The sequence below is a fragment of the Phyllostomus hastatus genome, unplaced genomic scaffold, assembly GCF_019186645.2.
Source record: "Phyllostomus hastatus isolate PE091 unplaced genomic scaffold, TTU_PhHast_1.1 phas_scaffold_1066, whole genome shotgun sequence".
Taxonomy (NCBI): Eukaryota; Metazoa; Chordata; class Mammalia; order Chiroptera; family Phyllostomidae; genus Phyllostomus; species Phyllostomus hastatus.
In genome coordinates, this window is record NW_025334004.1 from 16,069,444 (window position 1) to 16,085,366 (window position 15,923).

The following is a 15,923-nucleotide window of genomic DNA, read 5'->3' on the forward strand; positions in this document are numbered from 1 at the left end:
AGTTATTGATGTAACTGTTGCTTACTGGTGGGGAGCTGTTATAACATAAAAAAATAAAATAAAATAGATAAGGGCAAAATATTAGACTTTAAAATATATATCATAAAAAGATAAGTAATGTGCAGCTACAAATTAAATACACAGGAATTTAAAAAAATTTTCAAAGTTAACATCTAACGTAGGATTATAAATCTGAATGCGGATGGGGTCAGGCAGGTTGTCTGTGGCAAGGCGGCAACTGTGGCAAATGGGCGGCTGTTTTCCCTCCTACAGGTGGCAGGCACCACGTAGTTCCAGCCAACGGGGCTTGTTGACGTGTGGGAATTCTGGTCCCAAAATTTCAAGAGAATGTATATAATTTGGATACTCATGAGAAATCTCTCAAATTTTAGGTGTTGGCAACTAATTCAACTAAAAAACACTGTGGGTCAAAACAAACGTATGTGTAGGTTGTATTGAGCTACTTCTGTGACCTGTGGTATCAAGAATTCATCTCAAATTTGCCATATATCTACTTTTAACTCATAATATAGCTATCAAGATGAATTTGGAGAATTCGTGGCTTTATGCGTTACATAAAAAATTCCTTGGTTATGTTTTATGAATGATGGATAATTTTGTAAAATGGCCATGCAAAATTAGTACCTACTACTCAAATGTAAAGCTTGAGTATTTTAAAATCTTGCTTGCTTTCTGAACTGGAAAGTCCACTCCCTTCGCCTCCCACTTTGTTCATAGAAAAATCACAACTCAGTATTTAAAAGAGAATATTCAAGGGTAGCAAAAAGAGAGAAAGGTATAATAAATTACTTGCCTACCCTGGCAAGGATCTGCTGGAGACATCACCTATTTTATGAAAAGTTAGTGTTGTCAGCCCTGGCTAGTGTAGCTCAGGGGATTGAGCGCAGGCTGCAAACCAAAGCATCGCAGGTTCGATTCCCAGTCAGGGCACATGCCTGGGTTGCAGGCCACGGCCCCCAGCAACCGAACATTGATGTTTCTCTCTCTTTCTCCCTCCCTTCCCTGTCTAAAAAATAAGTAAATAAAATCTTAAAAAAAAAGTTTGTGTTGTCAACTCTGCTTGGGGACAGAGCTGGCTACCCAGTGTACCCTTGTAAAAATGAAACTGTGACATGAACAGTGCTGAGCAGAGAGAAGTGTCTCTCTTAGGGCTCTCCATTTAGAAAACTTTATTTACCAGATTTACATTTCTATGAAGAAGGTAGTTTTCAAAAATTTCAATTTCAAGGATGTAGTAGCCGACATCTCCTTAGTCTTTGCCTTGGGAGAGTATGGTCAGCACAGGGGCACCTGAATCTTTGAACCCTTTTCACCCAAGACACCATTCTCATCAACTGTCACCAGGGCATTGGTCATAGAATTTCTCTTTGATCACTTCTATTTATTAATAAACAGTAACTCCAGTGATCTACTATCTGCAACTACCCTTTTATTTATAGATAATGTGGCTGAAGGTATAATCTATATAAAATTTCCATACCTAAAAGTTTCTTATTTTGGGGATTTCAGTTGGGTATCAAAGTAATAGGAGCAAAAAATTGTTTTGAAATAGTAAGAGCAAATACAATTTTGGAAAATTAAATGATGGTGGATAAAGCTCTAGGAGGACTTGATATTTAAAAGAACCTTATTGGAAAATCAAGTCACGGAGAATATTTTAAAAACGCAAACAACCACTCCAAGATCATTATATATGTAGAAAGATGTTGTAACTTAAGATATACATATAAAATTTAATTCATCGGCCTTTGCTGGTGTGGCTCAGTGAATTGAATGCCGGCCTGCAAACCAAAGGGTCACCAGTTCAATTTCCAGTCTAGGGCACATGCCTGAGTTGCAGTCCAGGTCCCCAGTAGGGGGCGTGCGAGAGCCAACCACACATTGATATTTCCCTCTCTCCCTTCTCCTCTCTAAAAATAAATAAATAAAAACGTAAAAAAAGTAAAGTGTAATTCATCAAATTAATCTGATCACATTACATGAATGCAAACGCAGACCACCACTATACTGTATTGCAATGAAGTCTCTCACCTTGCTTTGAAATAATGCTCCTGGTTACTTCTTTCAATGGTCCACACGGTCACTGAACTTGGACTTGACAAGCACAGCTGGCGCCAGTTCATGGGGTTAAAAGTCATCTGGCTCACATCCATACCAGGTTGTGACTTCTTACACAAAATGACACCCAATTCCCAGTTCCTTAGAGAAAAATTGCATTTGGTAAAAGATAGTTTGAATCTCGTATCTTGAGAACATTTATCTAATTATTTGAATATAATTTATATAAATTGAGACAATTTATTATATAATTTATATAATCTATGACAATGTCAATTTTTTACTATGCTTATCATTATACTATATTTGTTAAAGCAAAAGAACTATTTTTAAAATATTACTCATATGCTACCAAGACTGTTTTATCTTCTTCATTAAATTTGCATTTAATTCATCCAAATCTAGAAAATGAAATATATCATCACATTTGCCAAAAAATAAGTGTATATGTCTAAATCTCTATACTACATATGAGTACTCTATGGTTCTTGGTATGCTGTATATACTGATGCTGATTGATCATTTACTGAGGGTTATTTTGAAGATTTTATTTATTTTTATAGAGAGGGGAAGGGAGGGAGAAAGAGAGGGAGAGAAACATCGATCAGTTGCCTCTCATATGCGCCCCAGCGGGGACTGAATCTGCAGCCCAGGCTTGTGCCCTGACCAGGAATCAATGGGTGACCTTTCATTTTGTAGGACGACACCTAACCAACTGAGCCACTCCAGTCTGGGCAATCATTCACTGAGTTTTTTAAATCATAGTACTAGTTCTTCAAAATTGATTAATTCATTTATTCACTTATTTATTCAAGAGAATTACTTGAATGCCTACCATGAGCGAGGTCCCTTGCTAGAGGAAATAAAGAGAAAAATATTAATGCCAGCTACCCTCTCATACAGGGAGCCAGCACTCCGTTCAGAGTTGTGATCGGGCAAGTGGAACCGATACATATTAAGCTCACTTGGTCGTCTGGCTTCCTCCTGCTCTCCCCGCCTTTCATTCTTGTCACAAACATCCTGTCTGTCATGTCAATCATTCTATTGCTGGTTCTTTGGATCTTTTGACTTTCTGCCTCAAGTACCCAGCAAAAACTGTCATGCCTGGATGCATACAACTGCAAGCCCGGGCTACTGGAGACGTAGGAACAAAGACCACAGGACTATGTGTGTCAATGACATTATACATTCCTGGTTACCACCCCCCACTGGAGCCTCAGTGTGACCTCAGACCCTACTGTTTCCCTGGTGGTGCTCTCTCCTGTTCTCTGGAGTGGTCATTTTTAACATCCTCTGTTTTCCTGAAGCCTCTCCACCTCTCCACCTTACTCTTGGTAAATGGCCTTGTTTTCAATGAAGAAAATAGAGGCCATCAGCTGAGAATTTTGCCAAATTCCTGCTATCGAGCCTAACGACCCCTCAGGATCTGCGTCATTCTTTCCTTCTTTCCTGTTACAATGGAGAGCATGTCCCTCCTGCCTAAGGCCAGTTTCACAGCCTGTGCTCTGGATCCTACAAGTCTTGCACTCTTAGGAACATTAGTCTCTCCTTATTCCTTCTCTTCTGCATCTTCGGACTACCCTATCCCAACTCCTTCCTGTCAACGCGTACATTAAGTGTTCATCTGTACCATTTTTTTAAGCCCTCCCTCAATCTCACCCATTCATGTCTCTCTCCCGTCCCCTTCAAGCCAAACTTCCTGAGTAGGTTGTTCTTAACATACTGCCTCCTCTTCCTCACTCCTGCTCGTTCCTCATCCCAGGACATCAGCATCCCATCACCAGTGCTTCAATGACACCGCTGTCTCCCAGATCCACTGATATCCACCTTCATCCTAAATCCAACAGGCACTTCTCAGTCCTGGCTAACTTTCGTTCTGCAGGATTTGACTCTGCTTGTCGTGACAATCTTCTGGAGTGACCCTTGGACTCTCTGTCACATACCTATTATGGATACCCCGTACCTCTCAGGCTCCCACTGTTTCTAAGGCCTAGCTCACCTGTTCTTACTAGCTTACTTGGTGGCTGTCCAACTCTGTAGGCGTAACTTCCTGTGGGTACACCCACCTGTGCCTCACCTCATGTCTGCTCCACAGGCCCAGGGGCTTCCCTATGCCCCCGGGCATGACATGCAGGAGGTCACAATAAACCTAAAAGTGTGGTGAAATTAATACCTTATACAGTAAACGTTTGATTGATGGGATAATAGGAGTTGGTGAGCAACATCTCATCTCTTCCTCTTCCCTTCCCACTCCATACAGCCTCTCAATAGACTACCTGTGAGACAGAGCATTGGACTTGGTACCAAGTGGTGGCCAGCAAAGCAATGAGCACTTACAAGGGCTCTCCGCCTTCCCTGCCTCCCTCCCCTTTCCCTGCAGGCCTCTTCCCTGAGATTGCACTCCCTACTAAAGTGGCTGGTGAGCCTCTGACACAGGCTCGGATTTCTGCAGGACCATCCTTCCTCCGTGACGTCTCCTTCTGGGTCTCCAATGCGGTTCCTCTTCCTCTTCAAGTCCCTTTTTAATTGGTGTTGCTCTGAGTTCTGTTCAAAGCTCCTCTTTAGGTATTCTTGCTCATTTAGCACTTTGATTACTGTTCTGATTTAACAACTCCCAAACCTTTATTTCCAGCCCTCTATCGTGAGCTCCCATCCCAGTTATCTGTGGCAGTGGCATGTTGTGTCCCTCAATATCTAGTCTCCAAATCTCCCTCTGAGTAACAGAACCCCTGGTTTTTAGCCAGGCACACAGTCACCCACCATGAGGACATTTCCCAGCCTCCCTTGCAGCTCAACATTGCTCGTGACTAAGCTGGCCAATGGGATCTAAGTGTCAGTGATATGTGCAACTTCTAGGCTATGCATTCCAACAAACATTTGTGCCTTTTCCTTAAACTTTTGCCTTTTCACTGGCTCTCAAAAATACACGGGTGGTGCCCCCACTTCAGACTAGAGATGAGGGCAACACCCTAGGAACGGAAGAGCAAGATAGTGCCAGACTGGCCTTGTACTCTGGGGAACCACCCATACCAGCCTTGAGCTCTCATACCCAGACTACCACATGTGAGAGGAAGTCACTTCTGTCTTATTTAAGCCATTTTTCAAGGGTAACTTGGGCTTCTGTGACAGCAGCTGAACTTAAATCCTAACTGATATATCAAGTACCAACTAAACATGTCCATTTATCTCAGGCACCCTCAACTCAGCTTCTCCCAACTCATCTGCCCTTCCCCTATGACCTTGATGTCTTTCTGAATAATACTGTAATGTCCCCAAGTTGACCAAGTCACAACTCTGGGTAGAACTCTTGACTGCCGCACTCTCTCGGCAACATGTCCAATATTCAGCCAGCAGCCAAGTCCCATGGCATTGCCTTCTAAACACCTCCCACGTATCTCCACTTCCCTCCATTCCTGCTCCCACCACCCTGGTCCACACCACACTCACTTGGACCACCCCAGCTTACTAACTGATGTTTGTCTTATTTCTCCCCCATAAACTTTCCATGATACGACTGGAAAAAGTCTTCCTACCTGCAGATCTGATCATGTTATATCTCTGCTTAAAACTCTTTAATATCCTCCCACTGATTTTAGGGTAAAAGATGTGCCTGCCCATTAGCGTGGCTTTATGTAGTACATAGGGTTAGTAACCTGCCCAGGATGCCTAGGACAAACCCAGTTTAGGCCTGTTGTTCTATATTAATTATTAATAACATCCCCTTTCACTCTTGAAAGTGTCCTGATTTGGATCATAAACTCTATGGTCACTTATTTACAAGGCTACTCATGAGCTGCCCTCAGAAGACTGTCCCTCCAGGCTTGTCTCTTATGGCTAATATCTTTTCCTCCTCATTATGTTCTCTTAATAGCTTAATTAAATCCTTACACCTGCCATATTTTGCTCTGACCTCATGATCTTTGCACATGCCATTCCTCTGCTTGGAACCTTCTTCCTTCTCCCTTCCCAAGTCTGTTCCCCACTCATCCTTTAAATATTGCTCTGGGTTGAATTGTGTCCCCCAAAATTCATGTGTTGGTATCCAAACCCTCAGGTTCTCAGAATATGACCTTATTTGGAAAGAGGATCTTTCCTAAAGTTAAATGGGGGAATTTAGTGTGGGCCTACTCCAATGAGTAGTATCCTTATAAAAAGGGAAAATTTGGAGGCAGATACACGTATAAGGAGAATATTTGAACGTGAAGAAGTTATCCACAAGCCAAGGGGAGAAGCCTGGAACAGATTCTCTCTCACAGCCCTCAGGAGGAACCAATGCTGCTGACACCTTGATCTCAGACTTCTAGCCTCCAGGGCTATGAGACAATGAATTTCTGCTATTTAAGCCTCTCAGTTTGTGGTGCTTGGTTAATGGCAGTCCTAGTAAACAGATACATCCATCAACAAGTGAGTGGATAAACAAACTGTGGTATACCCTTACCACAGAATAGAAAGGAATGAACTATTGATACACATAGCATAAGAGAGTTTCAAAATGAGATAATCTAAAATAATTACGGTGCATGAAAGATGCCACACCAAAAAAGGAGCACATATAATGTATGACTTCCTGTTTATGAAATTCTAGAAAACATTAATTAAGAGTAACAGAAAGCATATCAGTGGTGAACCGGGGGGCAGAGGGCAGGGCAGCAATGGGGTAGGGGTGTATGTGGCAGCAGCCAATCAGGCAGGATCTGAGGGCACATGGAAACTTTTGGGGGTGATGGATACATTTATTATCTTGATTATGGTGATGGTTTCATGGGTTTATTCATAAGTTAAAACATCAAATTGTGTATATGTATATATAGTTTATTATATCATATGCCAACTATACTTAATAGAGCTTTTTTTAATTAAAAAAGCAACTGCATAAACTATTTGTGGCTCACTGAACCTATATATTACATTTTTATGTAAGAAATACTGATATCTAAGGAGCATCCTTGCTCATTACTGGAATATTCTGCACTTCCCCTTAATAAGACTCCCCTGAAGGAGTTTATGTCAAGGATGGAAGAGTAAGTGCAGCTTTGAAGCTGGCCACAGGGGTTGACCCAGCAAAGACCACAGATATGTCTTATCCAAAGGTATTTGATATTCCGCTGGCAAATATGTCATAAGTTCCACTCTCTGAGCATATGACTGTTCTAATGTCTCTAAAAACTATTACTTCAAAGTGAACTCTAATGTAGAGACGATCTTAATTTCAACCTTAGTGGGAAATATGCAGACAACTCAAAGATACATTTTTAACAAAAGATGAAAGTTTATGCATTTATAAATGTATTCTTTACCTGACAAAGGAACTATTACAACACATAAATGAAAGAGAAATACGATAATTAATTTAGCTCTCATATAGCTTTTTCCCTACCAAATTTTATGCCTAAAAGTAGTAACTAATACTATATGTTATGATTCGGACTTTTACATCTTCCATTTTTCCTTGTTTCAGATTTTTTCATGTAGATGTCTTGTGACAAAATCTAAAAAGACAAGTAACCTAACTTGTTGGGAATTCTGTAAATTCCTTTAACAAGTTAAATACAAGGAATTCTGTAGGATGCGGGAACTTACCAGAGAGCCAGTTCAAATTCTGGGAGAGAAGAGTAGCTAGCCAGGTAGTTGCCACAATAACTGAACGCAAGTAAAGTATAGTCCAGAAGAACATTTCCTAAAATATAAAATCCATTACAAGGATTTCATTATCATATTCTGGGATTAACTAGAGTCTATAATTTATTTTCCTTTTCTAATAAATTTCACATAATTTGAAAACACTTAACTCTTGGAATAGGAGTCTCCTGGCTGATTTCTGACATAATAAACAGAAAGTTAAGAGCAAAGTTAAGATCCATTTTTAAAAGATATTGGAGTGAATTAAGAGCATGAGTTCACTGTGTGTCCCTAGACTTCAATGGCCAAATGAGCATACTGCAGCATGCGTGTCCCATTGTGGCTTGAAATGACCCAAGAACCATAGAATATTCCACAAATATGAGAGACACTGTAATTAAAAACATTATTCAAACAACTTTACACACCTTGGGAAGGTGAAATAGTTCTATCTTACTTCTATATCTCCATACCTTAGGCCGTATCTGGCCTTTAGCTTAATATCATCCCGTTCTTCAAACTACTATAAAAATTTATATTCTCATTTGTATCTATAGTTGAAGAAACAAAAATTGGCTTTAAAAGTCTTAGCAACAATATGCTGGAATGTACACCATGAGGATGCTGAAACAAGAAGTGTCTGCTCCTGCCTCTCTGTAGATGAGGCTCTGGTCTTTCTTCTGTATCTGCTGTGCTTCAGCACGGGTCCATCGGCGAAAGCTTTACCTTTTCCTATGCCTGTCTTTTTTTTATCTTTTACATTCACATCTCAATGGCTACTTCTGTGTCTCTTTAGTGGTTCTGCTGTTTTTCACCTGTCTCACTTCAACTGACCGTAACATAATGCTAAACTTTGTCATTTACTGAATTTATTTAGCCTACTCTAATGAACAAAGAAAACAGCTTATATTTTTTAAGCATCCAATACAAAAATAAAAATAATTTTTCTGTGGGAAAGAGGCCTTATTAGAATAACTTTCTATCCTTGCTATATAGATATTTCCTCCCCAAACTGAAGCTTATTAATTTTATATTTCTTTTACGTTTATTCTAAATTTTTAAAAATGCATTTTTAAAAATTAAATACTTTTGAATTTTACTGCTGTTCAAGTATAGTTTTCTGCCTTCCCCCCACCCCTCCCCATGGTTTTTGAAGAAAATATAAAAAATGCATAAAAGGAAAAATATATCCTTAGTAATCCTATTACCAAATTTGGTATATTTCTTTCTGGCATTTTATTCTGTGTTTACTTGTAGAAATAGACATTTTTTTCTTTAAATATAACTTTGCTTTTTATAGCTGCAATAAGCATGGGTTAAATATTATACATAATAATTCATTTTTACAAGAACACTTGAATCATACATAATGTTACTCTTATTGGTTTGTTGTTGTCTACCTTATATTGAGCATTTTATAATTAATAATGTGAATTTTAATGTCCATAATATCCCTTTGAGATCTTTTAACTTATTTCACCACATTCATGTTATCAGAGATGTAAGCTGTCTCCAGTCCTTTGCTATGACAGTGTTTTGCACCATATTTGACACATTTTTTACCATATTTCTGATTATTTTCTTAAAGGTGAATTCTGGTTCTTGAAGTCAGTTTAACTGAGTCAGATTAATATTTACCTTCCAGAAAGATTGTTATCAATTTATACTCCTACCTGCAGCAAAAAAAGAGTGCTACTAATTTCACTGCACTCTACCTAGCAGTTATCAAGTTTTTAAAACAAATTGTGCCCTGGTTGGAGTGGCTCAGTGGATTGAGTGCCAGCCTATGAACCTAAGGATTGAGTGCCAGCCTGTGAACCAAAAGGTCACTAGTTTGATCCCCAGTCAGGGTTGTGGGCCATGTTCCCAGTAGGGGGCACACGAGAGGCAATCACACATAGATATTTCTCTCCCTCTCTTTCTCCCTCCTTTCCCCTCTAAAAATAAAATCTTTTAAAGAATAAAAAATTGTAGCCTTGATAAGCAAAAAAATCTCGTCTTGATTTAAATGACACTTTTTAAAATGAATATTGAGATGAAACATTTTTTGATATTTTTGATCATTTGTAGTTCATGATGAGGGCAAGTTCCTTTTCCATTTGTTCTAATGGAATATTTATCTTTTTTTCTTATGGTTTCCTAATGCCTTGAAAATATTTGATCATATTTGTTCCAAATATTTTCCTCAGTTTATTATTTGTCTTTTGATTTTCCATGGCAATTTTGATATTTCTAAATTTCAAATTTGTATATAAATCAAGTATGTCACTTTCTAAATTTTTCCTTTGTGAAAAGTTCTTCCTCATCTTGAAATCATTTCAATGTTCTAATGTATTTTCTTCTACTTTTTAATGGGTTTGTTGTTTACATTGAACTCTTATTTTCATCTGACACATATTTTGATGAACAGTATAAGTACCTAACTTGATACTTCTGTTCAAATAGTTCCTTAACACCATTGTTGGGACAGCCCATATTATCTAGTGTGTGTGTGTGTGTGAATGTCTTTTATCATATACTCGGCTTTATATATTTTATAACCTGTCCCCAGATTTCAACCCTTTCATTCGTCTGGTGATCTCTGCACCAAATACACACCCTTAACTACTGGAGCACCATGATGTTAAAGGGGCCCTCTGCTTTGCTACCATTCTCTTCCAAATTATTTCCATTCTCTTTTCTTTCGTCCTGATGCACTTTGGAACCATTTCATTTAAGTACTCCTGCCTCTCTAAAACAGATGATGAACCTATGAAGTACTTTCTATGAAGAATATTAAAAACATATTTATAATAACCAGGCTTTCCATCTAGGAATGTCTCTGTATCTTTTAATATATTAAATCAGTGACTTGTGTAGTTTTTTTCACTGAGGTCAATCACATTTCTTCTTTGGATTATTCCTAAGCATCCAAATCTTCTAATTGTATGGGTATTTATTTTGAAATCAGCATCTTATTGAGCCCTCTTTTACTGGTCGCAGTAGACTACTGCATTACCTACTATCTCCTTTCCCATAGCTATAATTTTTCTGTTTCCTATTTTGTTGCATTGACTAGAACTTCTAGGTTGATATTAAATAATAACAGTAACAACTGGTATCTTCGATGACTCATTCCTAATTTTATTGTGAATACCTTTGGAGTTTTGTTAATCAATATGAATGATGGCTATTGGTTTGAATTAATTTTCAAGTTCTGAGACGGGGCTAGAACCAAATCACCATGCCGGGGAAAACTGAAAGAGGAAAGGTGGTTACAGTTCACATAGACAGTTCCCAGTGTATGAATGGGTTATGTTTTAAAAGTTGTTGTAATCTGTGAGAACACAAATTTCCCCTCAAATAAAATGTCAAATTATAGTGAAGTTCCCTGGCTTGACCCAAACACTGATTTGACCCAAAAGGCTATCGAACTAAGACCAGCCTTCATCTCTCTTGAGATTTCTGTCCATGACGTATTAAATGAGGGACTCATTAGATGGGCTCCAACAGATGTGCAGCAGCCTGGTGTGGGTCTGCTGGATCTAAGAATGAATCAGTAATAACTTAAATGGTAGATGACATTGATTGACATACATGTGACATATGTCCTATATATGATATATAATAACATATAATCTCACTTATTATCACCACGGCCTTAACAGGATATATTACCATTATCCCCATTTCACAGAAAAGGAAATTGAGGCTCAGAGACTTATCTTTAGAAGTTATACCACATCACTTCACCCAGAGTTTTAATAAGCTATCAGGAAAGAAAAAGAAGTCCCAGCTGGTGTAGCTCAGTGGATTGAGCACTGGCCTATGAACTCAAAGGGTTGCTGATTCAATTCCCAGTCAGGGCACATGCATGGGTTGTAGGTCAGGTCCCCAGTAGGGGGTATGTGAGAGGAAACCACACATTGATGTTTCTTTCCTTCTCTCCCTCCCTTCCCTTCTGTCTAAAAATAAATAAATAAAATCTTTTAAAAAATTGTTCTGAAAAAGGTTTTTTTCAAACTGCATTTAGTGCTATAAATAAGTCTTCTAGCTCACGTGCACATGAATCACCTGGGGAATATTGTTAAACTGCAGATTCTAATTAAGTTAAGTGTGCATTGGGAGCAGAGTTTCTGCATTTATGACAATACCCTAGGTGATGACAATGTTGAAGGTAAACATACCACACTAGGAGTAGCAAGGCTCCAGCCCAATTAATTAAAAGTCCTCTGTGATTAGCCTGACTCCTTTTAAAATGTGTACTACAAAAAAAAAAGAAAATCTTCCAAAAATGCTTCATCTATAAGAACTAAGTTTAGTTACACCTTATAACAAAATCCTTCAGTTATGGCAGAGAAAGGGTCTTGCAGGATACCTTTTAATTTGATCCTCTTGGTCAATCCCGGAAAGTTGTATATGTAGATGAGAGGTTTTAGTTTCCGGTCAGAAAAAGCCACAACTTCATAAGGAACATTAGTTGCCACGACGCCCACAATTCCATTCATACACTGGAGTACAGTTTTTTTCTTGGTTGCAATATTAATAAATATTATGAAATTGCCACTAGGATAGCAAATGGTGCTGTCGTTGACAAAATGAACATTCTGCTTAGGGAATCCTTGTACCCATCTTTAGGGAAAAGATATATCACCATCAATACAATACATTCCAAATACTTTCTTTTATTTGAAAAAGCAAACGAAAGGTAATCAAAATCCTTGAAACACATCTATTCTATTTTCACCCACTTTCCGCCCCAAACAGTCTCTAAGACAACAGAACACTTGTGCTGGCTGAGAGGCCAGGTTAAGTCCAGGTACTACAGAAATTTAAATGTAGACCTAAAATTCCATAGGTCTCAAGAGAACTTTTTCAGTGAAGCAAATCCTCTGACCAAACCTGAGAAAGTCTCAGAAGGATTTCTGGAGTCTTGTATACTTGAAAAAGAAATAGTGAAAACAACAGAGAGAAGAAAGCTTGATCCTAACAGAAAACAGGGTGTATCCTGGGCCACTGTTTTATGATTATCTTTGATTTTAAAAATAAACTTTATAAAAAAAAACAACTTTGAATAGGACAATCCTGCTTTGTGGTTGTAAGCAGAGTAGGAAATTTTCTTCTCTAGAAATGTGTTGCCATATTTAGATCTAAAAATACAGATAAATGTAGAAAATAAAAGGGATTAAGCCAACATGAGTGAAAGGTTACAACACAAAAGGAACATATTTTTAAGTAAGGAGTGCTGGTGAGTATATGCTAGAAGTAAGGGGAGTTTGAGATGAGGGGAGATTCTAGTTTTATTTAAATATTAAGGATATGCTTAGAGATAGATGGTGAAGGTAAGAGAAGGACACTGGGTTGGTCAGAAATTTCAAGAGATTGGAGAGAAGAGGCAGGACCAGGGGAGTATGCTGAGTGGAACAGACTCCAGGTAACAGACACTCCGGAATGTGGAAGGAAAGAAATGCCACTTTCATCTGTGCAGCAGTTTATGCTTTTCAAAGGCCACTACAAATGCAAATAAATCCAAAATTAGTGGTTAGGAATTAGGAAGAAGAGCAGGATGGCCCTAAGTTTGGAGGGAAATCACCAAAGACTACAAGTATGGAAGTGGGGCTCTCATTGGAATGGAGGGGGTGGGGTTATTTATGAAAAGTCGGGAAAAGCATCACTGAAGGCAGTACTGGGCCAGGAAAAGGAGGCAGAAATGGAAAGTCCGGGAGAGCTATGTTGGGCAAACGAGCGAGGGGAGGGGAAAACGAAAGGGGGTGGGGCAGGGAAAGAGATGGAGATGGGGTCATGGAATAATCGTCTGACCAGGTCAAAGTTTCCGGGTCTACAGAATGGGAGGCAGAATAGCTAGGAAAGGGATGAAAGTCAGAGGAAGAGTTTCCGCGAGACCGAATCAGTCGCCGGGTGGCGATGCCGCACCTCACGGACAGTGACGCGCTGCTGGCGACCACGGAGTAGGGGCTGTCGTCTACCTCCCGAGCTTGAGCCATGGCCCTTGTTTCTCAAAGCCGGACCCCTGGCAGCAATCGCTAGACCCGGGGTCCCGTCTGCAGCGGTTACTCCGAACCTGCATCAACCCAGACGGCTCAGCCTCCACTGTTTGTACCGTAGTCAGGAGACCGTAATCCCTGCGCCCATTGGCTCTGATCCTCTAGCCTCCTCCCTCTAGAGGCGAGCGGATTGGTGGAAGCCCTGCAGCGTATCAGCCAATGGGCGAGCGACCAGAGAAGGGTAGGGGTGTCCCTCAGAATAGCTGCTGGAGTGGCCCTAAGCAGCACCTGGCAAATAATTACAATATTAATAAATGTCAATAGCTGAAACTAATAATGAGTGCTGGCCGAGCCAGGCGTTGCTACAAGCTCCATGCAGGCATTATTTTATTTAATCTTCAAATTCCCCATCGACCCAATTTTACAGATAAGGAAAGTGGCGATAAGAAAAATAACTTGCTTAAGACTACACAATTTAGCAGGATTTGAAGCAAGTTCTAATCTAAATCTACAGTTCCAAGCCTTTCATTGTTGTATTACACTTTCACAGGTACCCTCTGCTACTTAAAGGAGGCAGATAGCTTCTGAAAATAGCCTGATTAAAGGGTAAGCAGCTTGTCCGTGCTTCTTCCCTTCCCTTTCAGACCCTTCCTAGCCCTCCCTCTCTCTCTCTCTCTCTCTCTCTCCCCCTCTCTCTCTCCCTCTCCCTCTCTCCCTCTCTCCCTCTCCCTCCCCCCCCTCTTTCCTTTGCCTCCCCTCCCCTCCAGTCCTCCCCCTTTCCCTGCCCGCTCCTTCCCTTATTTAAGTCCTTCCTTGCTGTCTTGCCGCCCTCTCTCCTTCATTTCATTCACAAATATTTGCTGAGTATCTCCCTTGGGGCTGGTCGCTTGAAACAAAATACTCAGCAAAACAAGTAAAATTCCTTCCTTCTTGGAACTTAGAGACTGGCGGGTGTGAGGGGTGGGTGGCCTAGACATCTACTTCATTACACACATGTAAAATTACAGTTTGAATTAAGAAGACAGGGAACATGATATATGAGAGCTTATGTTGGGGTCCTCACCTAGTTGGATGGGCAGTGTCAGAGATGGTTTCTGTGTGAGCCTGTGCTGTTTTCACTGAGAGTCAAAGGATGAGGAGTGATTGCTGGGGGGTGGGGGATGGGGAATGGGCATAGTGCAGTTTTTGGAAAGGTATCAAAGCAGGACAACAGATTGGATAAACTGGGAAGGGCAGTGTGACTGGAGCAGAGGGAGATGAGTAGAAAATACTGAAGGAATGGCTCGAGAGGAAACCAAGGGCCAGGTAAAGGTCAAGTTGAGAATTCCGGTCTTTATCCTAAGAGCCATGGAAAGGCATTTCATGGATTTCAACAGGAAAATGATGATCAGATTTGGTTATAAGAGTATTCTGGCTACAGAAGAATTATCAATTAGGACAGTAGGAAGAATAGAAATAAGAAGATCTGTTAGGAGTCAGTTTCATGGTCCTGACAAGGTGAGCTAAAGTACTACTGGCATTTTTGGCTACATAGAGGTGTAACACACAAACCTCATGTTCTTCAGACACTAGGCAGTCTTTCATTTCAGGGATGTGGGGCAAAAGTGGAGAAGTGTTTCTCTTAGGTGGGAAAGGGGATTAGTCATAACCATAGATCTTTAGGGTTGCCGTGGTGCTGGGGGGAATGTTGAGCTCCATACCTATGCTACAGAGGGGTAGGCATGAGGTGTGAGGGGCATAGAAAGGGCATATACTGCTGAGTCTGTAGGTGGCACTGTATCACATGTCTGACAAATTATGCACTAGTGAAAAAATAAATAATGTTCAAGGAAAACTTTGTAGGCACTGTTGAAAAGAGGAAACGGTAAAGTTTGTTAAAAGTTTGATAAAATCGCTTTACCACATGTAGGGTAAGTGGAGGCAGTCTGGCTTCCTCACCCAGGTGTCTGGGTAGCGAAGGGAAGCAGTGTTCCCCTAGCCCTAGGGGAGCCTGAGAACTAGTGTTCTCATAGCCTTGAGACTGGGTCTGACGAGCTGTTCCCATAACATGAAGTGAGCTTGCATGTGCAAGAATTATGTTATGTTATGTAATGCTCTGGCAGTTTTCCAGCTTTGTTCCCCTCTAGTACTTCAACAGGTAGTGACTGCCTGCTGGGGGCAATGATGATGAGAGGCACACCAGGGGACAGGTGCCATGATGGGTGCCACGCTGGGAAATAAGGGCCACGACATGAGACATGC

At 40.2% G+C, this 15,923-nt stretch overlaps 1 protein-coding gene across 1 annotated transcript in view; it reads right to left on the bottom strand.

The window, feature by feature from the left end:
- CFAP43 (cilia and flagella associated protein 43) overlaps positions 1-13,689 on the bottom strand; it is an 81,062-nt gene extending 67,373 nt beyond the window's left edge. Inside the window, exons 1-4 of the mRNA XM_045854402.1 lie at positions 13,612-13,689; positions 12,056-12,309; positions 7,660-7,756; positions 2,053-2,220 (exon numbers count right to left, since the gene is read on the bottom strand). Coding sequence (XP_045710358.1) covers positions 2,053-2,220; positions 7,660-7,756; positions 12,056-12,309; positions 13,612-13,682 — 590 coding nt within the window. The 5' untranslated portion in view covers positions 13,683-13,689. The remainder of the gene's footprint in view (positions 1-2,052; positions 2,221-7,659; positions 7,757-12,055; positions 12,310-13,611) is intronic.
- Between the last annotated feature and the right edge of the window lie 2,234 nt (positions 13,690-15,923).